Raw genomic sequence first — 26,026 nt, forward strand, 5'->3', positions numbered from 1 at the left:
CCAATTCAGGAGATGCAGGTTCAATCTCTGCATCAGGAAGATTCCCTGGAAAAGGGAATGGCAACCCATTCCAGTAGTCTTACCTGGGAAATCCCATACAGTCCATAGTGTTGCTAAGAGTCAGACATGACTAAGGGATTAACACATTCACTTTTCCTCTCTTCAGTTCAAAGCACTTTTCAAAAAGAGAAAAATTGACCTGGATAGCTGAAAATTCAGAAAATCTAGGAAAAGTTTGTTGGAGGCCTCAAAGATTTTCTTTTTTTTTTTTTTTTTTATCTCCCTCTCCTCTAAGTACATAACAGCCCACTTTAAAAAACATGGGGAACATGTTGTCCATAAATATTTCCTCCATTGTGCCTATGATTTTACATATTAGAGATTGTGTGGCTAATTTAACCTTAAGTTTCTAAACCTTTAAGGAAGTTTAGGAGTAGATTATGATTTTGATTAATTCTTTTATGTTTATTAAGTGGCAATTAAATGCAATGCTCTGTGAAAGATATTGTTTACAAATATAAATAATATAAAGTGTACAGGAACTATATATCCAGCAAAAAATGATACAGTAGAGAAATACTGACAATACTGACAAGGTTCTCAACCCCTCTGACTCTGAATTTCTTTGTTTATAAAATGGAGATGCCTGTCTTTTCTGTTTTTCTTTTTTTTTTTCTACTTAAATTTTAGCTAACATTTTCTGTTATCATTAAACATACACATTTTCATATTTTAATGATATGTCAGCATGTCATTAAATGTACACATTTTCTGTATTTGATTATATTTAATCTAGGTGTTTATTTTGTACATTTTTAGTTTTTGAATGAATTTGAGACCATAGAAATCTGGGCTTCTTAACTATATTAAAAATTCTGTGAAAGTAGATATCTTACCATTTACTTTTTGTTTTTTCTGCCGCTCTTCTTTCTTCCCTACGTGGGTCTAAGTGCTTGGATATATAACCAGCAACTCAGCAAGTTTTAACTAATTGAATAATTCTCTATATGATTATAGACACTATTAGGAATATCACTTATATGGTTTAGCTATCAGTCATATCAATGATAAAAAAAAATAGGTTGACCTTAGAAGCAGCAGTCATTGTACTTTTGATAGAATCTACAAGTTTGGAAGAAAAGTCTTTTACATACAGTTTATCTGCTAGAGATACTTTGCAGTAAATTCCCCTTTCTTAAGGTGTTATATGATAGATCAAGTATGGACCTTTCTTCCCCCAAAATTCATTCATTGTTTATCTTGTTTCTCTAGCTTGAGTGACCTTGTTATGAAAATTGATGCTTTTGTTTCCTCTTTGCCTAAACGTGCCTCTCGGTATGACATCACATTTCTTAAGGAGAGTCGCAGGTAAGAATATCTTAGTGCTGTGTTTTCTGTCACTGCATCCTGTACTTAGTTATTTACATTTGTGTTCATGATATAGCCAAAGTTAAAGCAGAATTAAAAGTTGTTAGACAATAAATGTTTTTGATAAGGTTAGGAAACAAATTCTAGTCAATTATATTCTGGTAAATAAATTATTTTTTATATATATGTATAGGATATGAAGCTTCAAGTAAGTAAACCTAATATGATTTGTCTTACTCTCATCTTTCTTCCACACTCAAGTTCATTTGAAATTTTTGCAGTATAATCATTATAAATAATAATAGCTTTATGTTGTCACTGTATAAAAGACTCCGTTACCAAAGAAATCTGCTTAATTAAGTGTAGACATGTACAAAAGAATATCACAGAATGTGTTCTAGGGAACATTGCTCTGAGATGTTGACAAATATCTTATGAGGGAGAACCTATCTAGTCAGGTAAATTTGGAGAATACTTTATCCTTTGGGGTGAGATTTTCAGTGTGCGTCCATGCATTGACAGTTATGAGATATGGTGTAGTTAAAACAAAAGGTTCATTTTGGGTAAACTGTACAGTTGAGTATTCGTGGAACACTTTTTTGTTAAAAATTTATTATTCCTTAAAAAATTAGATTTCTAAAACCAGCCATCAGAGAAATACTGTTTTAGAATAATAAACTAGTTTATAATTTCACTATATAATACTTATCCTTTAAAATATTGGAAATAAAATTCATACATACATACAATTATCTGGGTCCACAGCCGGAATTTTTTTTTAATTTAAGGACCACTTAGAATAGGGAAAAAAATCAGTTAGACATTATGTGATGAAACTATAGATTTTATTATCTTTTTCTAATCACTGTTCTTATAAAATTAATTGAGACAAATTAGTTTATCATAAACTTAAAATGGCTGGCACTTCCTTCCTTATTTTCCAATTTTATACCCCTCAAAAAAAAAATTACCTGACTTCCTATGTTGTTACAATGTTACAACAGTAATTCAGTTGGACTATTCTGTACTTTCAATTAAATGTATACTTAAAACTTTTCATTGAATTAAATGTAGGATTTATTATCTCATACTGGCCTTTTCTGTACTTTAAATAAGTTCCCCAACTTTTTATTTTAACATATAATTCATCTTCTATCTTAGCACTTGTTTCAGTGAAAGACTGAATGGAAAGGACAGAGGAAAGGAAGTATGGAGAGGGTGACTGAGGTCAAGATTATATGATACATTTGGGTGGGTGTTTTTCCCCTGAGCTTTCCTGTTAATAATATGCTGGGTTTTAAAAACTATTAAATTTAATGAAAGTACCAGGTAGCTAATTTTATCATTCTCAAATCTGAGGAAATACAATTAACTACCAAAAAAGCATCTTTGTTTTATTTTTTACATTGTATGACCCATGAGAATTTGAGGAGCTTAAAATTATCAGAGTTTTTTCCACTAAAATTATATTGTTCTCTGAAGAGTTTTCTAAATTATTTATTCATAATTTCTTCATTTTCTCTAATTGTCTGGGATTTTCTGGATTATTGAACAGAGACATTAAACTTTTAAATTTGCATTTTCTTCTATGAAAAAATAGCCAGGATTTTTTAATCCAGTGAAAAATAAATTTATAAGAATGTACATAGCTAAGATTAAGATTAATTCAGTACTTGAGTAGACTTAACTGATCATCTTTCATCTTATTTTTCTAGCATTATAAAGATAAATTCTATAGAGAATGATATGTCCTTTGATGTCATTGCTATTGTTGATCCATTGACAAGAGAAGCACAGAAGATGGCACAGTTATTAATTGTAAGATAATTTTACATTTTATTAAACAGTATACATATATTTATTATATGATATATACTTTTATTTTGAAATTCATAATCTTTTCAGGTTTGTTTTCAAGTATAATCAAATGTTTGGTCTTGATTCTTTATTTCATACAACATTCTAAATAGATTGTCATATATCAATGTAGAAAATGAAAAGATAGAGCTGTGCCTGGGGTATTATGGGAGGACCAGATTAGGTGTTAATAAGGACATAATTGTTGTCCCCATTACCCCAGAACCCTCATCTCCAATGTGACTGTATTTGGAAATAGGGACTTGGGTAAGTAAGTAAGGTTAAATGAAGTGTTACAGTTTAGGCTGGAATCCAGTAGGATGAATAGCCTTATAAGAAGAGGAGAAGAGATTATTCTCTCCTCATATACAGAGAAGAGGTCATGTGAGAACACCGCAACATGGCAGCCACCTAAAAGCCAGGAAGATAGCCCTCTCCAGGAACTGAGTCTGCCAGCACCTTGACATGAAATAAATTTCTGTAGTTCAAGCCACCTGGTCTGTGGTGACTTATTATGGCAGCCTGAGCTAACTGATACAAGTGTCTTGCCATGGTCATTTTTCTTTCTGCTGGTGTGGAGAATGGCTTCTGGAGAAGCAGATGTCTAAGCTTAATGACTATGATAAGTTTAGAGTATACTAAGTAACATTAACCATACAGGGGAAGCTAGTGGAAGAAAAAGCAAAAAAGTTGTGTTCAAGAGGTTTGGCCACTGTAACAAAAGCAAAGTTCCAAAGAGTTCTAAAGAATAGCAAGGAGAGATGAGAAAGCCTTCCTCAGTGATCAAGGCAATAGATCAATGCAACAATAAAATGGGAAAGACTAGAGACCTCTTCAAGAAAATCAGAGATACCAAGGGAACATTTCAAGAAAAGATGGGCTCAATAAAGGACAAAAATGGTAGGGACCTAACAGAAGCAGAAGATATTAAGAAGAGGTGGCAAGAATACACAGAAGAACTGTACAAAAAAGATCTTCACTACGCAGATAATCATGATGGTGTGATCACTCACCTAGGGCCAGACATCCTGGAATGGGAAGTCAAGTGGGCCTTAAAAAGCATCACTACGAACAAAGCTAGTGGAGGTGATGGAATTCCAGTTGAGCTATTTCAAATCCTGAAAGATGATGCTGTGAAAGTGCTGCACTCAATATGGCAGCAGATTTGGAAAACTCAGCAGTGGCCACAGGACTGGAAAAGGTCAGTTTTCATTCCAATCCCAAAGAAAGGCAATGGCAAAGAATGCTCAAACTACCACACAGTTGCACTCATCTCACATGCTAGTAAAGTGATGCTCAAAATTCTGCAAGACAGACTTCAGCAGTACGTGAACCGTGAACTTCCAGATGTTCAAGCTGGTTTTAGAAAAGGCAGAGGAACCAGAGATCAGATTGCCAACATCCGCTGGATCATGGAAAGGGCAGAAGAGTTGGAGAAAAACATCTATTTCTGCTTTATTGACTATGCCAAAGCCTTTGACTGTGTGGATCATGAGAAACTGGAAAATTCTGAAAGAGGTGGGAATACCACACCACCTGACCTGCCTCTTGAGAAACCTATATGCAGGTCAGGAAGCAACAGTTAGAACTGGGCATGGAACAACAGACTGGTTCCAGATAGGAAAAGGAGTACGTCAAGGCATATAGTCACCCTGCTTATTTAACTTCTATGCAGAGTACATCATGAGAAACGCTGGGCTGGAGGAAGCATAAGCTGGAATCAAGATTGCCGGGAGAAATATCAATAACCTCAGAGATGCGGATGACACCACTCTTATGGCAGAAAGCAAAGAAGAACTAAAGAGCCTCTTGATGAACATGAAAGAGGAGAGTGAAAAAGTTGGCTTAAAGCTCAACAGTCAGAAAACAAAGATCATGGCATCTGGTCCCATCGCTTCATGGCAAATAGATAGAGAAACAGTGGAAACACTGCCTGACTTTATTTTCTGGGCTCCAAAATCACTGCAGATGGTGATTTCAGCCATGAAATTAAAAGACTCTTACTCCTTGGAAGGCAGGTTCTGACCAACCTAGACAGCATATTAAAAAGCAGAGACATTACTTTGTCAACAAAGGTCCATCTAGTCAAGGCTATAGTTTTTCCAGTGGTCATATCTGGATGTGAGAGTTGGATGGTGAAGAAAGCTGAGCGCCAAAGAATTGATGCTTTTGAACTGTGGTGTTGGAGAAGACTCTTGAGAGTCCCTTGGACTGCACGGAGATCCAACCAGTCCATCCTAAAGGAGATCAGTCCTGGATGTTCATTGGAAGAACTGATGTTGAAGCTGAAACCCCAGTACTTTGGCATCCTGATGTGAAGAGCTGACTCATTGGAAAAGACCCTGATGCTGGGAAAGATTGAGGGCAGGAGGAGAAGGGGACAACAGAGGATGAGATGATTGGATGGCATCACCAACTCAATGGACATGGGTTTGGGTAGACTCCAGGAGTTGGTGATGGACAGGGAGGCCTGGCGTGCTGCAGTTCATGGGGTCGCAAAGATTTGGACACAACTGAGCAACTGAACTGAACAAAAGCAAAGTACCTTCAAGTCTGAAGTTGATTTCTGTCATCTCTGCTTCCAAGTGTAAGCCATGTGGAGTTGCCAGGGAAGCTCCACAGGGTGAGGGACTCGGCCACCTTCCATACTGTTCAGCTGTCCTCATGAAGCAGCTTCTCTGTGGCAGTCTAAGATCACAACATCATCTCTGTATCACTGCAGCAGGCAGGGGAGACAAGGATGCAACCCCAGCCCCAAACATCCAGTCACATCCCATTGACCAGACTGTAGCCAGCCAGCCGGCTGCACCTAGTCACAAGGGGTGGGGGGCAGATACTACATGTAAACCTGAAGATTCCTTCACTGGGAAGTAGTGTGTTAGTTGCTCAGTTGTGTCTGATTTTGTGACCCCATGATCTATAGCCCACCAAGCTCCTCTGTCCATGGGATTTTCCAGGCAAGAATACTGGAGTGGGTTGCCATTCCCTTCTCCAGAGGATCTTCCCTACCAAGGGATCGAACCCTGATCTCAGCATTGCAGGTAGATTCTTTTACTACTGAGCCCCCAGGGAAGCCTATAGATTCCACCAGTGGAAAGTAGAGAATGAATATTATAATTCAGATAGTAGACACTGAAAGAACATTCTGTGGCTTTTCCTGTACTTATAATCTCAAAAGATTCATATTGTGATGCAGCTTTCAGTACTTAAATTTGAATAAGCTACTCATGTTGGAAGGCATATTTTTTCTAGTGATGTTCAAAATTTTTGGATACTCCTATTTGAAATTACTCAATACTGTTTTAAAAGACACATTAGAAAATATTCTCAAAGTGGAAACTATTCTATGACTGTTTACTTTTGGAAACAAGCAAAAATAATTAGGTATCAATTCTGGGAAAAGAAGTAAATTATTAAGCTGGGTCATACTGATGTATGTATACATCATACATACTGATGTATCATATTGATACATTCTATCAAAATTTCAAAATGCTGTTTCTCTCAGAAGTTGGTGTGCCCTACCAAATCATACTGGGAAAGTGGGTAATAGGTATCTCTTATAAATGCATTTCTTTAATGTGTACAAGCAATTTTGGATCCCCTTTGCCATTATACCTATTCGGTGTATAACTGGGGCAAAGTTAATTCTGTAGTTGATTTACTTACCTTATCCTTTCAGCATTTCTGTACCTTCAAACTTTAACTTCTTTAGGCACAATATTATTCTGTAGAAAACAGAAATCAGTAATCATACTGATACGAAATGGAGGTAGTATGATGCCTTTTAGTATATAAATTCCCTATTCCTATGGAGACTCATTATTCAGGAAAAAAAAAATTGCTTACCTCTGAAGCTTTTATGTAAACATAGAATTTAGGAGTAAGAAATATGGGTTATACAGAAATACAAGGTATGGAATTATATTCTAGTTTACATCATTGGTAGTAGTAGCATACTTCATTTCAAAGCAGCTCAGAACTTCACATAACTCATTTCGTTCTATACAGAAATTTTATGGTATAATTTTGTGCTATAAAGCATAAATTAATTTACCAGAAGAAATGAATAGTGTCTCATTTAACACTTGGGAGAAACAATGGCTCAGCAGCCTCCATTGTAGCTAATAAGAGTGACAGAATGGGAATTAAAATTCAGAGCTCTTAAATGCTTAGTCTGTATATTGTAATTCCTCCTCAAACATGTATCCTTTCTGTTCCATATATGTGTTTTATTCTCCTTTTACATCTGTCCTTTGTTGTGTGATATTTTCAAATCTTCACTGACTTGTTGCCTATATAAATGTAAGGACTATCAGAGTTAAAAATTCTCTTACTTAAATGCTCCAGGAAAATGAAAAGAGACTATTTTATCTGTATGTAGCCAAGACCTTCCTATATCTTTTACAGTGTAGATGAAATTCCATAAGGATCAGTGCCGGGGTCCAGCCCTCGCAGGATCCAGGGAAACCTGAATGAGAAATGGCGTCGGTGATTGATTTAGAGAGAGATAAGGAAAGAATGTTGAAGATAAGAAAATAGAGGAGAGAAAGAGGCTGATATTCCTTGGTTTACATAGAAGCCAATAAAACTCCGAGACAAGAAGTTTGCCCTGTTCATGGAGGCCACAGGTGCCCTCCCGGTCTCCCAAGGGAGTGAAGATGCAGAACATCTTCCCGTTCAGGTCTTAGAAACCCGGGCAGATAAGTGAATGCAGGGAGCCTCTATGCTCCAAGGGATCAGCCTGAAAAAGAGAGTGAGAGAGAGAGAGAATGATTGACACGGAGAGACCAAGCTTCTTCGGTGAGGGAGGCCCAATAGCTTTATTTTCAAAAGGTACTTATATACTTTTTTGTATATAGAGAGAAATGAAAAATGTAAGGTCATACAGAGTTAGCCCAAACATTCCAGCAGTTTTGCCCTTATCAAAACCAGGATTTTTTCTGCATACCTTTCCCACAAATGATGTTGTGTACAGTATCTTCTGGCCTTGGAGGCCTGTGAACATTTTATGACCCTCTTGATAAAGGCTGCTCAACCAGAAAACTTATTTTCCCTCAAAGTGTTTTTTCTTTATATTTCTAATCTATGTCAGCCTTAGAAAATGCCAAACAGAGTTACATTTCACAGAGTAAAGGTGCAGTGAGTTACAAGAAAGAACCAATTAGTTCAAAAGTCTGATGTGGTTAATTTCAAGGCTACACTTGTTTTTCTTACATTCTCACTATGTTAACTAATGCATTCCCAGGTGCACAGTGGATAAGAGATATGGGAACTTAGCAACAAGCATTGGCCCAATAATGAAATCCTATACCAGTGCTACTCTAATAATTTTTAACTCTTTGAAAGGCTCTATATTTTAGGCTTTCTGTGCCTCTCACATTTGGGAGGCTGTAAATAATCACATGCGTAGCTGTAAGAGTCTGGATATACCTGCTGAGCAAGCTAGAATGCTAACAGAGGGGGTTTGATTTGAAATATTCCTCTCATGTCCAGGAGACTTATTAGCTATAGCCCTAAGTTGATTTTCTCCAGAGAAAGGTGGTCAGGGTTAGCCCCCTGTTAATGTCAGAGGAGTTGGTGAAAGTCATGAAATAGTAAAACAGACAGATTCTGGTTTGGGGATAGATGCTCGAGAAAGCCTAGAGAGCTCCTTGAGTTCTGAAGCCTGCTTAACAGTTCTTTTCCACATGAACTTTGTCATGGGTAGGATCTCCCGTGGTGGCTCCCAGCAGATCAGGACACCCTTGCCATACAGTTGTGAGGTCACTACTTTGTATTTGCACATTGAGGTTCTCAGATATGCAGACAACACCACCTTTATGGCAGAAACTGAAGAGGAACTAAAAAGCCTCTTGATGAAAGTGAAGGAGGAGAGTGAAAAAGTTGGCTTAAAGCTCAATATTCAGAAAATGAAGATCATGGCATCCAGTCCCATCACTTCATGGGAAATAGATGGGGAAACAGTGGAAACACTGGCTGACTTTATTTTCTGGGCTCCAAAATCACTGCAGATGGTGATTGCAGCCATGAAATTAAAAGACGCTTACTCTTTGGAAGGAAAGTTATGACCAACCTAGATAACATATTTAAAAGCAGAGACATTACTTTGCCAACAAAGGTCATGTAGTCAAGGCTATGGTTTTTTCCAGTGGTCATGTCTGGATGTGAGAGTTGGACTGTGAAGAAAGCTGAGCGCCGAAGAATTGATGCTTTTGAACTGTGGTGTTGGAGAAGACTCTTGAGAGTCCCTTGGACTGCAAGGAGATCCAACCAGTCCATCCTAAAGGAGATCAGTCCTGGATGTTCATTGGAAGGACTGACGGTAAAGCTGACACTCCAATACTTTGGCCACCTCATGCGAAGAGTTGACTCATTGGAAAAGACCCTATTGATGGAAAGGATTGAGGGCAGGAGGAGAAGGGGACGACAGAGGATGAAATGGCTGGATGGCATCACTGACTTGATGGACATGGGTTTGGGTAGACTCCGGGAGTTGGTGATGGACAGGGAGGCCTGGCGTGCTGCGATTCATGGGGTCGCAAAGAGTCAGACGTTGACTGAGTGACTTAACTGAACTGATTGAGGTTCTAATAATTATTTTATTTGTTCTTCGGTAGTGAAGAAATTTAAATGCCATGAAAGGAAGTCACACTAGGCAAAAGGTAGGCAGCATAACCTTTGGGCAATGATATCAACTGTGTGGATTCAAATCTGACCTCTGCCCTGACTTACTGTGTGATCATGGCAAATTGCTACATCTGTCTGTGCCTTGGCTATAAAAGTAGCTACCTCAGAAGGATGTTGTGAGAATCAGACGAGTTAACAGATGTCAAGTATTAATATAGTTCCTGGTGCATAGTAAATACTCAGTAAGTGTTAACCATTAATATTAATTTCAAATATGGGAATTTCTTTCTAATAGGTCCTTGGCAAGATTATTAACATGAAGCTAAAGTTGTTCATGAACTGCAGGAGTAAACTTTCAGAAGCCCCTTTAAAGAGGTCAGTCTACGTGAACATAATTTCCTTTTGAAAAATTTGCACATGCTACAAGGGGAAAAATACTTAATTACTACACCTGTTTTTTCTTCACAAAATGCTTAGTTGACATAGATCAGAAATAGTTTATTGATATAAAATTAAGGTAACCTAACCAGTAAAATTCACCCAGTGTAATTGCAGAATTTACATGAATTATGCTCATCTGTGGATATTTTTTAAAATTTGATTTAGAAGTACCTATTTAGAAATATACAGTGGTTTGCAGCAACGTGGATGTACTTTGAGATTATCATGCTAGATGAAGTAAGTCAAAAGACACATACCATATGATATCACTTATATGTGGAATCTAAAATATGACACAAATGAAGGTATAGGTTACATTTATTACCTTACTAAGATTTTTGTCCTTGAAATTCATTCAGTTTTCATACTTCTTTTTTTTTTTTTGTATTTCAGATTTTATTATGTGTTTCTAAATCTCATTTTATCCACTAATTGAGAGGTCTTTCCGTGAGTAAAGAGTTTTTACTCACACAAGTAGGAATCCTCTCCACAAAGTCTCTGTAGAGCTTTGGGATATGATAAAGAGTGAGAATATTAAACATAATCTAGCACAATTTGTTAGAAGGGAAAGAACTTGACTTCTCTACGGTGAAATAATACCTAATATACCAGATAGATGCTGCAAGTGGTTAATAACAGTGCACAAGACAAAAACTGTTAAATTTGTTTTAACCTATGAGTTCAACAGAATCTTATATACTTAGTAGCATATATTAAGGAAACTAGTTGACACATTAATTCTGTTGACCAAAAACAAGTAGATTGCTAGATATTTCTCCAGAAAAGATCGTTTTATTTAGGATCAGCAGAGAATTGCAGTTCATGGTCAGCAACCACAGAGTGCCATGTACAAATCTCTACACAAGGCAGAGGAAGGAGAACTCTTAAAGAGGAAAGGAAGTCGGCATAGGGGGTTCTGTAGTAAACAGTGAGCCCATGGCTTCTCATGTCTGAGTCCTTGCCAGGGAAGAAGAGAAGTCTTTCTTCTTCCTGTTGGGCTATGTTATCATCAGAGGCTGTGACTACTCCCCAGTGTAGTCTCCTGACTGTATTTGAGGTTTCTGTTTATTAACTTTTTAAAATATATAATTCATATATTAACTTATAAAATACTGTCTCATTCTTCTTAGAGATGACAGAGGTTATGGGCAGGAATTCCCTCAGTTCCTCCTGTCTCCTGTACCTTTCCAGGCTTCCTGTGTGGTATGGGAAGAGCTGTCATCTTTCCTCTTGGTTAAGGTGATCCTGTGTTTTGCCATTTATTTCTAGATCCTTGCTTTTATCATATAGTTCCTTGTTCCATGTCTCTAACCTCTCTACTAGCCCTTTTCTTTCAGTCTCAGAAGTTATTCAATTTTAAAACATAAACTGCTCCCTTAACTTCCTCTCCTCTGGAGCCTGCCTCTTCCTTCTCTTCTCCATTCTTGGTCATGTCAGGTTCTCTTAAGTGTGGCCAACCCCCCTCTTCATCTCTCATTCACTTGTACCTCCCCCTGAAGTTAGTCTTTATCCTCTTTGTCACTGAATTATTTTTACTAATTCACAAATTGCTGCTTGCAAAGTCCATAGGATACTTCTTAATGACATCTCTGCTGCCTTTGATAGTACCGGTACTTGGTTTGGACTGTGTTCTCTTCACTGTCTCCTCTTACTCTCTCTGTTTTGACTCTGCCTCTGGGGATTCACACCCTACCTAGATTCTCCTTGAGTGCAGGTTGTATGTGATGATTTGCTTCTAATGAATAGGATATGGCAAAAGTGAGGGAATGTCTCTTCTGCACTTAGGTTATAAGAGGCTGTGACATCTGTCTTGCTCACATTCTGTCTCTCCTGCTCTTGTGTGCTTTGCTAAGCTTGCTGGAAATGCTCTTGTGCTAAGGACTGAGTGCAGTCTCCAGCCAAGGACTAGTGAGGAGCTGCAGGAGCCTGGGGGTGGATTCCTCCCCCATGGAGTCTTGAGATAACCACAGCACAGCTGACACCTTGATTGTTGTCCCAAAATAGTGAAAGTCACTGTTCTTAGTAATATAACTATTTCTTACTATGTAAGACACTGGAAGGTAAGGTTAAAATACACTAATAATTGCTGATACTTCTGAAAGTTCTGTTAATAAGCAGCTGCTTTGAACTCACTCCTGTTTGTTTTTACTTGCGCTTTTAAAATTACTACCAGAACTTTAGCTTAAATTTTACTTGCTTTCTGTTTATCATTTCTCTTAATATTATTAATAGTGCTAAGAGTGAATAAAAATCACTAAAAATAGACCATGGTCACATTTGAAGAAGGATCAGTGAGTGAATTCAAATCATAAATTCCTGGAGCCTGCATAAGTCAGTGTATCTTAAAGGGATTCATGTTCATTAAGAAATAATTAACAAGGGTATATAATATACACAATCTTATAATAGATAATAGTATAAACAATAATAATGATTGTCTACCATTTACATAAGCATTAGCTTCAGTAGAGTGTTTTTTTAGGCTTTTTAAGATTTTCTGGTCATGTTTTTAAGCCATTTGTGATTTTAAAATATTTTAGAAGAAATCTCAGTTTTGATCACAGTATATATTTTATGTTTTCTGCCAACAGCTTTTACCGTTTTGTTCTGGAACCAGAACTGACGTTAGCTAATGATATTACTGGACCAGTGGCAAAATTCTTGGATATCCCTGAATCACCCCTTCTAACCCTCAATATGATCACTCCTGAAGGCTGGTTGGTTGAAATAGTACACAGCAACTGTGACCTTGATAATATTCATTTAAAAGATGTAAGTTATAAAGTTATATACAGAAAGACAAAATGCTGTAGGGATTATGGATACAGGTTAATGAAGTATATGAAGTTCATCACTAGAGTAGTAATAATTGAACAACTGGTTAAGAACCCAGCTAAAGTTGTTGAAACAAGTACTGTTTTCAAGAAACTACTTATTTCTGTTCTTAAAACCGGTAAACTGGACTCAGCGAACACCCATCTGTGCTCACATCTCTTTTTATGATTGTGGTACGTATATGAGGATGGCGGAGTCAAGCCGGTATTACAGGAATGGAAGAAAATTAATCATAAGAACATTAATGTTCAAGAATTTCACTCAACTGTTAGGCTCACTCGGCTAAAAGGAAGACTTGAGACTGCCCCTGGAAATACTTTGGCTAATAATAAAATAATCATGTGCATTTATTACAGAATTTACGTTATGATAATTACTAACCCCCAAACAATGACATATGTCCTCCTAGATTGAGAAAGCTGTCACAGCAGAATATGAACTAGAATATCTACTACTCGAAGGACATTGCTTTGACTTAACGACAGACCAACCTCCTCGGGGTCTGCAGTTTACGCTGGGCACAAAGAATAAACCTGTTGTAGTAGATACAATAGTGATGGCCAATCTCGTAAGTACATACATACTCAATTAGAAGTTTTGATGAAATCCTCTAAGTTTTCCTAATAATAAGATGAAATAATTTTTATCCTGCCGTTGTTGTATGGCGAAGGCGATGGTACCCCACTCCAGTACTCTTGCCTGGAGAACCCCAGGGACAGGGGAGCCTGGTGGGCTGCCATTTATGGGGTTGCACAGAGTTGGACATGACTGAAGCGACTTAGCAGCAGCAGCAGCAGCTGTTGTTGTATAGCTCCAAGGGGAAAAAATCCTTCAATATGGTAATTAAAAATGACGGGGGTCGTACATTCAGAATATGCTTTTATAGGTTATTACAAAATCTTCTTTCTTAGAATTCATTTATGGAAATTATTCCACAGTTAATGGAATACTGCTGTAATATTCATGAATAATATTTCTTGAACAGTTGGATGTTGTTTTCATTCATGTAACTGTGATCATATTTTTCTCATCTTAAAAGGGATATTTTCAATTAAAAGCAAACCCAGGTGCTTGGATACTGAAATTACGCCAAGGAAGATCTGAAGATATTTATCAAATAGTTGGGTGAGTTATATAGACAACTTTAAAATTTTTATATATAAAAAAGTTTTTAGTGTGACATAACAAAGATCATCCAACTCGATGAACATGAGTTTGGGTGAATTCCGGGAGTTGGTGATGGACAGGGAGGCCTGGCATGCTGCAATTCATGGGGTCGCAAAGAGTCGGACACGACTGAGCGCCTGAACTGAACTGAACAAAGATCATCAAAACAGCTAAAACATTGACAAATAGCATTATTATAAAACAAAAACTACTTATAAAACTGTAACATTTATTCTTATAGTTTTATTTCAAAAATACAAAAGGTATGCCTAATATACATCTTGTATACATCTTGTTCTTTATCTCCTTTACTTATTATTTTCTATAGAATTTTCCATGTTAACACTGTAAACATATTTATTGTTTAATGATTAATAATATGTATGTCTTATCTAGAAAAGCCATTATCTATAAATTATGTTCAGTTTTTCATTTTTATAGATAAGAATTGGTGTCTCAGTAAGTTTCCTACTCATCAATGAACCTAGTACAAAGCAGATATCATATTTTTTTAATAAGGAACCAATAGTAAATATTTACTGTTTGAAGGCACATATAATTTTTGCCAATATTGTTTTTTTCAACAACCATTTTAAAATGTAAAAACCATTTTTAGTGCAGGGGCCATACAAAACTCACCCACCAACTTGATTTTGCTCACCAGCCATAGTTTGCCAACACCTGTTGTTGTTCAGTCACTAAGTCATGTCCAACTCTTTGCAGCCTCATGGACTGCAGCATGCCAGGCTCCTCTGTCCTCCACTATATCCCAGAATTTGCTCAAATTCATGTCCTTGAGTTAGTGACGCTGGCTTACCATCTCAGCCTCTGCTGTCCCCTTCTCCTTTTGCCTTTACTCTTTCCCAACATTAGGGTTTTTTCTAATGAGTCGGCTCTTTGCATCAGGTAGCCAAAGTATTGGAGTTTCAGCTCCAGTGTCAGTCCTTGCAGTAAATATTCAGGGTTGATTTCCTTTAAGACTGACTGGTTGGATCTCCTTGCAGTGCAAGGGACTCTGAAGAGTCTTCTCCAACACCACAGTTCAGAAGCATCAATTCTTCAGCGCTTAGCTTTCTTTATGGTCCAACTCTCACATCTGTACTTGACTGCTGTAAAAACTGTAACTTTGACTATACAGATCTTTGTTGGCAAAGAGATGTTTCTGCTTTTTAATTCACTGTCTAGGTTAGTCATAGCTTTCCTTCCAAGGAGCAAGCATCTTTTAATTTCATGGCTGCAGTCACCATCTGCAATGATTTTGAAGCCCAAGAAAACAAAACCTGCCATTGTTTCCACTCTTTCTCCTTTTGTTTGCCATGAAGTCATGGGACTGTCTCAAGTGACCCTCCTGGGAATGGCTCATAGCTTCATTGAGTTATGCAAGCCCCTTCTCCACAACAACGTTCTAATCCATGAAAGGGTTGCCAACACCTAGTAAACTTTTTTTATACCTCTCAATATCTGTAGGAGGAGGTTTAGTTGCTAAGTCATGTCCGACTCTTGTGACCCCATGGACTGTAGCTCACCAGGCTCCTCTGTCCATGGGATTCTCTGGGTAAGAATACTGGAGTGGGTTGCCATTTCCTTCTCTAGGCTTAATATCTTTAATTTTTCATTTCTTTCAGCAAGTATTCATTGAGCACGTATTATTATAATAGGCAGTGTGCTCAACAAGGATAATATAGGAGTAGGGGTTATTGTGCCTTTTTTCCATTGCTTTTCCCCTTTTCCTTATAGTGCCTAGAACATGGTGTCATTCAGCAAACATGCTTAATAATTTAAGTACACAAAGCTGAGAATGCTCAGTTCTTTTTTAGTGCTTTTATTTTTTATTGAATGGAAAGATTCTTTAAATTCTTGAGTGCTTTACAATTTTCAGAAGTTTCACACACATAATTTCGTGTGATTCCATAATAACACTTTTTTCCCTATTCCTCTAGTGCTCTGCCCTCCTTCCCTCACCCCACTGGTAACCACTGCTTTGTTCTCTATATCAGCCAGTTTGCTGCTTTTTTGTTTTATTCCCTAGTTTGTTGTATTTTTTAGATGTCTCAAATAAGTGATATCATTCAGTATTTGTCTTTCTCTGTCTGACTTATCTCACTTAACATAATGCCCTCCAAGTCCATTTGTGTTGCTGCAAATGCATTTTTCATTCTTTTTTAATGATTAAATGGCTGTACACACACACACAGCCCACCTCCACTCCCATGGCTTCTTTATCCATTCATCTGTTGAGGGATATTTAGGTTGTTTCCATATCTTGGCAATTATAAGTAATATTGCTGTGAACAATGGGGTGAACATCTGTCTTTTCAAGTTAGTGTTTTTGTTTCTTTCGGGTATATACCCAGGACTGCAATTGCTGGGTCATATGGTAGTTCTATTTTTAGTTTTTTGAGAAATCTCCATACTGTTGTCCATAGTGACTGTACCAGTTTACAGTCCCACCAACAGCATAAGAAGGTTCCCTTTTCTCCATATCCTTGCCAACATTTGTTACTTGTGTTCTTTTTTTTCTGTGATAGCCATTCTGACAGGAGTGAGGTGATAGTTCACTGTGGCTTTGACTATTTCTACTTCATAAGAATGCTCAAACTACCACACAGTTGTACTCATCTCACACGCTAGTAAAGTAATGCTCAAAATTCTCCAAGCCAGGCTTCAGCAATACATGAACAGTGAACTCCCTGATGTTCAAGCTGGTTTTAGAAAAGGCAGAGGAACCAGAGATCAAATTGCCAACATCCGCTGGATCATCGAAAAAGCAAGAGAGTTCCAGAAAAACATCTATTTCTGCTTTATTGACTATGCCAAAGCCTTTGACTGTGTGGATCACAAGAAACTGTGGAAAATTCTGAAAGAGATGGGAATACCAGACCACCTGACCTGCCTCTTGAGAAATCTGTATGCAGGTCAGGAAGCAACAGTTAGAACTGGACATGGAACAACAGACTGATTCCAAATAGGAAAAGGAGTACATCAAGGCTGTATATTGTCACCCTGCTCATCAACTTATATGCAGAGCACATCATGAGAAACACTGGACTGGAAGAAGCACAAGGTGGAATCAAGATTGCCGGGAGAAATATCAATAACCTCAGATATGCAGATGACACCACCCTTATGGCAGAAAGTGAAGAAGAACTAAAAAGCCTCTTGATGAAAGTAAAAGAGGAGAGTGAAAAAGTTGGCTTAAAGCTCAACATTCAGAAAACAAAGATCATGGTATCTGGTCCCATCACTCCGTGGGAAACAGATGGAGAAACAGTGGAAACAGTGTCAGATTTTATTTTGGGGGGCTCCAAAATCACTGCAGATGGTGATTGCAGCCATGAAATTAAAAGACGCTTACTCCTTGGAAGAAAAGTTACGACCAACCTAGACAGCATATTCAAAAGCAGAGACATTGCTTTGCTGACTAAGGTCCATCTAGTCAAGGCTATGGTTTTTCCAGTAGTCATGTATGGATGTGAGAGTTGGACTGTGAAGAAGGCTGAGCACCGAAGAATTAATGCTTTTGAACTGTGGTGTTAGAGAAGACTCTTGAGAGTCCCTTGGACTGCGGGGAGATCCAACCAGTCCATTCTGAAGGAGATCAACCCTGGGATTTCTTTGGAAGGAATGATGCTGAAGCTGAAGCTCCAGTACTTTGGCCACCTCATGCAAAGAGTTGACTCATTGGGAAAGACTTTGATGCTGGGAGGAATTGGGGGCAGGAGGAGAAGGGGATGACAGAGGATGAGATGGCTGGATGGCATCACTGACTCGATGGACATGAGTCTGAGTGAACTCTGGGAGTTGGTGATGGACAGGGAGGCCTGGTGTGCTGCGATTCATGGGATCGCAAAGAGTCGGACATGACTGAGCAACTGAACTGAACTGAAGTTGGAATACTTTTTTTTTTTCCTAGTCATTATAATCCCGGGCAGGGGGCTGTGCCTCCTACTGTTGTTTGGGTACCTCATCAGAGGAACTGGGAGTAAGAGTCAAAGGCATATGATAGTCAGCGTAACCCTAGAATCCCCAGGTTTTCATTTTAGAAAATTTTTCAAGCATGTGTTATAAATCTGACTGAATGCAAAGTATCTACTAATTTGACATCTGTTGTTTTCCCTCTGTGAAAAAATTCAGTTTTATTGGAAATGTTTTTTACAGTAGCATTTTTCAGTTCATAGTGAAAATACTATAAAAATTTTTTGAGCAAAGTTGTCATATTTGATTGACTTATGCAGTGTTGAAAACTGACAGTGAAATGCATAATGTGTAATATAAAATATCTTCAAGTGATGCAGATGGACATGAGAGACTTATTTTCAGTCCTATAAGTTTAACAATGTGCTTCCAATTTTGGTATTTGAAAATGACTAATCAATACTGTAAAATAGTTTTGTGCAATTCCTTTTGTTACGCTTTACAAACAACTGAAAGTCTAGAAAATATTTCATATTTTAATTATCATTGTTATATGTGAAAGATTACTTTTTTGATAATCTTAATATACAGTATTAAAGATAAGCTATAATCTACTTTTCTGAGTTAGGCGATATCAAATTTAGTGAGTTATTTGTGTATATTCTTATTTATATTAAGTTAAAATTGGGTAATTTTGAAAATTATAGTGTATTACAGCATACCTTAATTGACTATACAAACAGTAAATATTACATATGCACCAATAAGATTATACTTATGATTATTTCAGAATGAATTTATTCTGTGATTTATATGATTATAATTGTATGTCTTTTCTTAAATTGGGCATAAACATTTACATGTTTTTGTGCTTCTAGGCATGAAGGAACTGACTCTCCACCAGACCTAGGAGATGTCGTCGTCGTTTTAAACAGCTTCAAAAGCAAAATACTGGAAGTACAAGTGTGTGAGGCCAAAACACTTCATAGACTTTGTTCATAATATTAAGCATTATCTTTTTTGTTCTCAATTAATTTTTATTTTACAAATAATTTCACAGTTTTACTACCTAAAATGTCATGTTGAAACTCTGGCAGTGGAAGGAGGAAGAGAATTGAATCATGAAGGGAAAGCAGCACACTTAAACATAGAAGAAAAGAATTTTTTTAAGTTATGATGTATCTACTATATTTGCAGCCAAATAATGTTATAAACTGTGCTTCACTCGTGGCTTAGCAGTAAAGAATCTGCCTGAGATGCAGGAGACGTGGGTTCAATCCTTGTGTCAGGAAGATCCCCTGGAGGAGGGCATGGCAACCCACTCCAGTATTCTTTCCTGTTGTATCCCACAAACAGAGGAGCCTGGCGGGCTATAGTCCATGGGGTCACAAAGAGTCAGATATAACTGAAGCAAGTGAGCATGATATTATAAATTAGGCTTTGGAGATGAGATTAGGAATACATGTTGAAAAGCTATCCATTTCAACAGGAAAAACAAAGTGATTTTTCTTTCCTTTACAGAAACAAAAACCAGCAAAATTTTTAATGATGGCAGCATTAATTCTTTTGGATGAACCCACCTACTTAATACTTGAAATCAGTAAAAAACAAAAAATTGTTGGGTGAAATATTTATTAACATTTTAAAAGCAATGAGGAGCTGACAGTAATGATAACAAGGAAATACAAAACCAAAATTAAACTAAAAATGAGAGCCTAGTGAAATGAGCAAGCACAGAAGCTTCTTATAACCCAAGAAAGCTGCTGTTGCCCTCGAACATTTGTCCATTCTGGTTCACTTGAACTATCACTGTGATTTAATTTGCAAGGTGATAGGAACAGAAATTGAAACCCTTGACCCTTACAAAGTGGGTAATCTATTAGAAGATGCTCTATGGTATAAGCTGGCTATAGCTTCAGGGGAAGGATGAACCATAGTAAAGCATACCACACAGTCTTTTAGCCAAAATTAATAGCATCTAAATAATGGCGAAGGACAGGGAAGCCTGGCACACTGCAGCCCATGGGGTTACAAAGAGTCAGATATGACTTAGCAACAACAATGTGTTATTGTTTGAATAACTACAACAAAGCAATCAAGGGAACCCTGAACCTTGGATTTGTACTAAAATGGTTCTAGATAGATAAGGTTTTACAGGCATCTGACAGAAATATCCATATATCTCTGGAATAAGACTACTGTATCCAAATATACAAAACCAGCAGAAACAGTAGTAACAGAAAGCAGATATACAAATGCTCCGTATGTCAGTGTTATTGACAGACACTGAAACAACTATGTCTACAGTGTTTAAAGATATAAAAGACAAGCATGAAAACAATTGCAGGGAATAAAAAACTATAAAAAGTGCATATCTGATTTTTTTTAAAATAGAACTTCTAAAACTGAGCAATACAATGACAAGAGAATTCAGTTTTTGGCTTTAACAGGCCTCAAGAGATAGTGAGTTGGAAGACAGACCAAAAGAAGTATCCCATATGCAACAGAGACATGGAAAAAGAGGAATATACAACAGAGAGTATATAAAAGGCATAGAGAATAGAGTGCGGAATCTAAGACACCAGGGTTGCATTTAAACCTGGCTCTGCCACTCACTTGTTGGACAGATTGCTTAAACTCTTTCTATCTCATTTTTCTTATCTATAATACAGAGTTAATAATGGAATCCTCCTTATATGTCTGCCATAAGGGTAAGGTAATTAAGCTTTACAAAATACTTTTGAGTATTAAAAAAAATCCATTTAAGTGGAGTTCAAGAAGGTGATGAAAGACAGAATGAGGTATAGGTATTATTTGAAGCATAATAGTAGGCAACCAGAACCCTTAACTTATATACTGCATAGATCTTAAACTACCAAATTAATCAAAATTTGCCTTGCATCCCACATAATAACCTGTTCTTTATCACCTCTGCTCTTTATCCTTGATCAGTGTATTCATGTTGTTTACACTCACCTTTGATACTGTTTTTCCTATATTGACCTTGGCTTCTTTTCTCAGGAGCAGAAACTTACATTCTGGCCTTGATACATTTCCTTCTAATCATTTCAGATGAAAACCCCATAAACTCAGAGCAGCTGCTTAAGTTACAAAGTTAACCCAAGCCCTTTAAGACCAGCATTCCAGCTAGTATTATCCTAGCCCTACAAACAGGAAAGGAAAATATTATTTCTGCTGGGAGACTTGAGGTGTTTTCAATTTGAGGAATTTTGACCATTGAAAATTATTAAGTTTTCTTTTTGATAAGGTGGATATTTTCACTCTCCATATTGGCTCTAATTTTACCTATTCTTGACTGGTATGGAGCAGGTCTGACTCTTTAACCAAAGTCATCAAATATTTGTTGACGGTGATAGTCATGCCATGCCTGAAGCATACGTTCTACAGCCTAACCATACCTAGGTCCTTCACTTGTTTTTTAATAACAGTTCTGTCTGTTCACCTTCCGTGTTTCCAAATTACACAAAAGGATGGGGAAAAGGGAAGAGAAAAGATAAGCAACATAAAGGGTCAGCGCATGAATTCCAGTAGCTCACCAGTAGGAATTCCAGGAAGGAAGGACAGAAAATGGAGGTGGGAAAGTATCACACAGGAAAAGAGAGGCAAACACATTCACTTCAAGGGCTCCACAAATCAGAATGAGTGAGAAATGGCCCACACAAGAGCCTAGAAACTACCAAAGAAAAAGGATGAGTCACTTTGATGACCTTAGAATGACTCTAACAGTAGCATCTGATGTTTTATTTTTCAAGACAACAAAACAAAGACTTCAGTGTTTTGAGGAGAATTATTTTGAACCTGGGATTCTATAGTCAAATATTCTCTGAAGGGTGAAGATTTATAAAAATTATCTTTCACACCTGTTCTTGAAGGTGTGTGCCATCACAAAGAGAATAAAGAACAAGAAAGGAAAATGGGTATTTCAAGAAATGATGAAATTAATATGAAAACCAATGCAAAGAGTGCTTGAAAGAGGTAGTTCATTGTTAAGCCCCAAGAAAAATGTCTTCAAGAAGATAGGAATTCCAGACAATGAATAATAAACTGGAAAATATTAGGTATATGATAAGAAATATCTTTCCACAAGAAAAATACAATAAAATTCCAAGAAAAAAATACTTATCTACTGATGTGAGAAAGCAGAATCCGTGTGAGCCAAGAAGACTATGGTGGTCATACCATTGTAACTGGAAGAAATGTAGTAACCTTTGAGACTCAATTGAGCAGTATTTACAGTGTCACAATATGTACTTTTTATTGATTTTTCAAGTTGTAGAATAAACCAAGGTAAATGTAAATTTTATCCATATTTACAATGCTAAAGTAAAGGTTTAGCTAATGTAAGTTGAGACAAAGGGAAAAGGTAGAGATGCTAGTATCCATATCATAGGATATGTACAAGAGAAAGTGTTGAGTTTGTTGGAATAAAAAATAGAGATTTAAGGATTACTTAAAGTTACAAAAATACTCAGTAGAAAAATTAATGATAAAGATAGTATTACTAGAACCTCCAGACAAAGAGGGGAAGGGAAGAGTGATACAAGTAAGCTACTCATCTTTTTGTTACAAAGAACGAATAATGTCTAAACTCTGTGAATCAGATATACAGTAGATGACATCTACAGTTGATAAATCAGTAAGTACAAGTGTAAGCACATTATTGAGCAGTGTGGAGGTTATTACAGAAGAACTGAAAACAAGAGACTGAACTGATGGTTGAAACCAGACTGTGTCTATAAAGTACTAAGATCTTTTTTGGCTTCATTTACTGTAGCTATTTAGGGCTTCCCTGGTGGCTCAGTTGATAAAGAATCCACCTGCAATGCAGGAAACCCAAGATCGATCCCTGGGTGGGGAAGATCCCATGGACAGAAGAGCCTGGTGGACTAGTGTCCAAGGAGTCACAAACACAGACATGACTTAGTGACTAAACCACATCTTAGATTTACAAGGGTCACCTGCCCAAGATATTTCTATCCATGCAGCATAGTATTTAAATCTATAAAATTCTAAGGTTTTTCTTTACCGTGCTATCTAGGTATAAAATTCTAAAGTTTTTCTTTACCGTGCTATCTAGGTACGGAAAAAGCCAGATAAAATCAAGGAAGATATCCTTTCCGATAAAGGTGAAAAGAAGAGAGGAATGTGGGATTCCATTAAAAGGTAGTTGCTAATGGATGTTTTAATGTATAACTATAGACTCATCAAGAGTCTAGTGTGTGGAAGCCCTCCACACGGTAAACATTTAAGTTAAGCACAGATCTTCTCTAGAAAGGATAAGACAAATACATAAATGTTACTTATACAGGATAGGAAACGAGCTGTGAGACAGATCAACATAAAGAGCTATTCAAACCAGAAGAGAAAAGGAACCTCAAAAGACTGTGGAGGAGTGCATGGCTAAGATACATTCTAAAGGATGGACAGAGAGAGAAGGTACCTGGTTACCTAAAGTCAGAAAGATTGGGTATGTTTCTCACAGAGCAGGAAGTAGCCCAGGTTAGCTGAGATGTTAAATATTACGGGAAATATTGTTAGGTTGGGACCTGTATTAATCAGAAAAGGAATGTATCGGCTCACACATCTAAAGAGTTCAGGAACAGAGCTGACTTTGAGCATTCAGGTGATGTGGCCCAGAAACTCTTTCTCCAACACATAGTTCTGTTATCTGTGCTGCCTTCACTTTCAGACAAATGTTTACAAGAAAGAGCTTGCCCAGTTTAGGCCTCTTTTTCTGTAAGTTGCCTTCTTATTTGATGAGAAGAATGATGTTACTGTCCCAGTATGTTGTTGAACTGGTTCCTGATCGAGAAAGTCTCAAACTCACTCCTTTTGAAATGAGTTCTGTGTAGACTTGTTAAGAATCTGGGCATTTTAAAGAGTATCTGTTCATGAGCTTCCATTGAAACCAGAGGTAGAGACAGAAAGGAATAAAGATATTGTTAAACTATGGCGTAGCCACTTACTGTGCAGAAGGGATACCAAAACAAAGCACTGCTTTGTTGGAGAGAAGATAAGTCTTGGGGGATGGTGACTCTTCCAGATACATAAATGTACGTTAGAGTGCTTTCACTTTTATATCTTAGTTTTAATCCTAACTTCAAGTGATTTTTTTCTTCCCCTTCCTGAATCAACTGTATTTTTCTTATTTGGGGGTTTACAGTGAGAAAAGATTTCAAAAATACCTCTGTCGTAATAAAAGCCTCAATACATTGCATGTGGCCATAGCATGCTGCAACTCATTCTGTGCTCTTAAGATAACTTTTGTAACTAACAAAGATTCAAAAGTATTATCTCATTAACCTACAATATAATTGCATTCTGTGTTGTCCATTTTTTAAAAATCATAAAATTTCAAATTATATTGTCACATTTAAATATAAATCATAATTTTTAGGGTAAGTACTTATTTACAGTGTACTAACCAATCATTTTGTGCAAAGCATTCCCATTTTTTATCTCTTATCGAATTCAGTACTTTATTTAGGTATGTCAAGTGTGCAGATGTGTATTAAGAAACTAATGATCAGTAGTTTTTTTTTTGTTCCAAGTTTCACAAGGAGCCTGCATAAACAAGAGGATAATAAGGAAAAAGATGTTCTAAACATTTTTTCAGTTGCTTCTGGCCATTTATATGAACGCTTTTTAAGGTAGGTACTTTTTTAATCTAATGTTTTGGAAAGGAATACACTTACATGGTCTGAAAATAATTTTTAAAGTTTAAACGAATGAAAGAAATTACAGTGAAAAAAATCTCCCACTTCTGTTCCCTTGATCCCCAATTCACTTTCTCACAGGAAACCAATGTTACTATTTTCATACCTGCCAAAGATATGCAGGTGACACCACTCTTATGGCAGAAAGTGAAGAGGAACTAAAAAGCCTCTTCATGAAAGTGAAGGGGAGAGTGAAAAAGTTGGCTTAAAGCTCAACAGTCAGAAAACGAAGATCATGGCATCTGGTCCCATCACTTCATGGGAAATAGATGGAGAAACAGTGGAAACAGTGTCAGACTTTATTTTGGGGGCTCCAAAATCACTGCAGATGGTGACTGCAGCCATGAAATTAAAAGACGCTTACTCTTTGGAAGAAAAGTTATGACCAACCTAGATAGCATATTCAAAAGCAGAGACATTACCTTGCTGACTAAGGTCCGTCTAGTCAAGGCTATGGTTTTTCCAATAGTCATGTATGGATGTAAGAGTTGGACTGTGAAGAAGGCTGAGCAGCGAAGAATTGATGCTTTTGAACTGTGGTGTTGGAGAAGACTCTTGAGGGTCCCTTGGACTTCAAGGAGGTCCAACCAGTCCATCCTAAAGGAGATCAGCCCTGGGTGTTCTTTGGAAGGACTGATGCTGAAGCTGAAACTCCAATACTTTGGCCACCTCATGCAAAGAGTTGATTCATTGGAAAAGACTCTAATGCTGGGAGGGATTGGGGGCAGGAGGAGAAGGGGGTGACAGAGGCTGGATGGCATCACCAACTCAATGGACATGAGTTTTGGTGAACTCTGGGAGTTGGTGATGGACAGGGAGGCCTGGCGTGCTGATTCATGGGGTTGCAAAGAGTCGGACACGACTGAGCGACTGAACTAAACTGAACTGAAAGATATGTATAGACAAGCTCAAATGTATATTTTTTAACTCTTTTACCAAAATAACAACACAGTACATACTGCTTTGCACCTTGCTTTTTTTTTTCTACCTATAATTATGAGAGAAGTGTTTTTTCTAAACACAGTGAAATTTTAAGTTTGATTTGAAATGTCAATATTCTGTAAGGACACATTTTG

At 37.2% G+C, this 26,026-nt stretch overlaps 1 protein-coding gene across 1 annotated transcript in view; it reads left to right on the forward strand.

Moving 5' to 3' along the window:
* The window catches only part of UGGT2 (UDP-glucose glycoprotein glucosyltransferase 2), a 146,307-nt gene that overhangs the window by 95,222 nt on the left and 25,059 nt on the right, over positions 1–26,026 (forward strand). The window contains exons 24-32 of the mRNA XM_018056434.1: positions 1,273–1,368; positions 3,084–3,186; positions 10,151–10,230; positions 12,888–13,068; positions 13,541–13,699; positions 14,171–14,256; positions 19,092–19,176; positions 23,312–23,397; positions 24,786–24,884. Coding sequence (XP_017911923.1) covers positions 1,273–1,368; positions 3,084–3,186; positions 10,151–10,230; positions 12,888–13,068; positions 13,541–13,699; positions 14,171–14,256; positions 19,092–19,176; positions 23,312–23,397; positions 24,786–24,884 — 975 coding nt within the window. The remainder of the gene's footprint in view (positions 1–1,272; positions 1,369–3,083; positions 3,187–10,150; positions 10,231–12,887; positions 13,069–13,540; positions 13,700–14,170; positions 14,257–19,091; positions 19,177–23,311; positions 23,398–24,785; positions 24,885–26,026) is intronic.

Source organism: Capra hircus, chromosome 12, assembly GCF_001704415.2.
Source record: "Capra hircus breed San Clemente chromosome 12, ASM170441v1, whole genome shotgun sequence".
NCBI lineage: Eukaryota > Metazoa > Chordata > Mammalia > Artiodactyla > Bovidae > Capra > Capra hircus.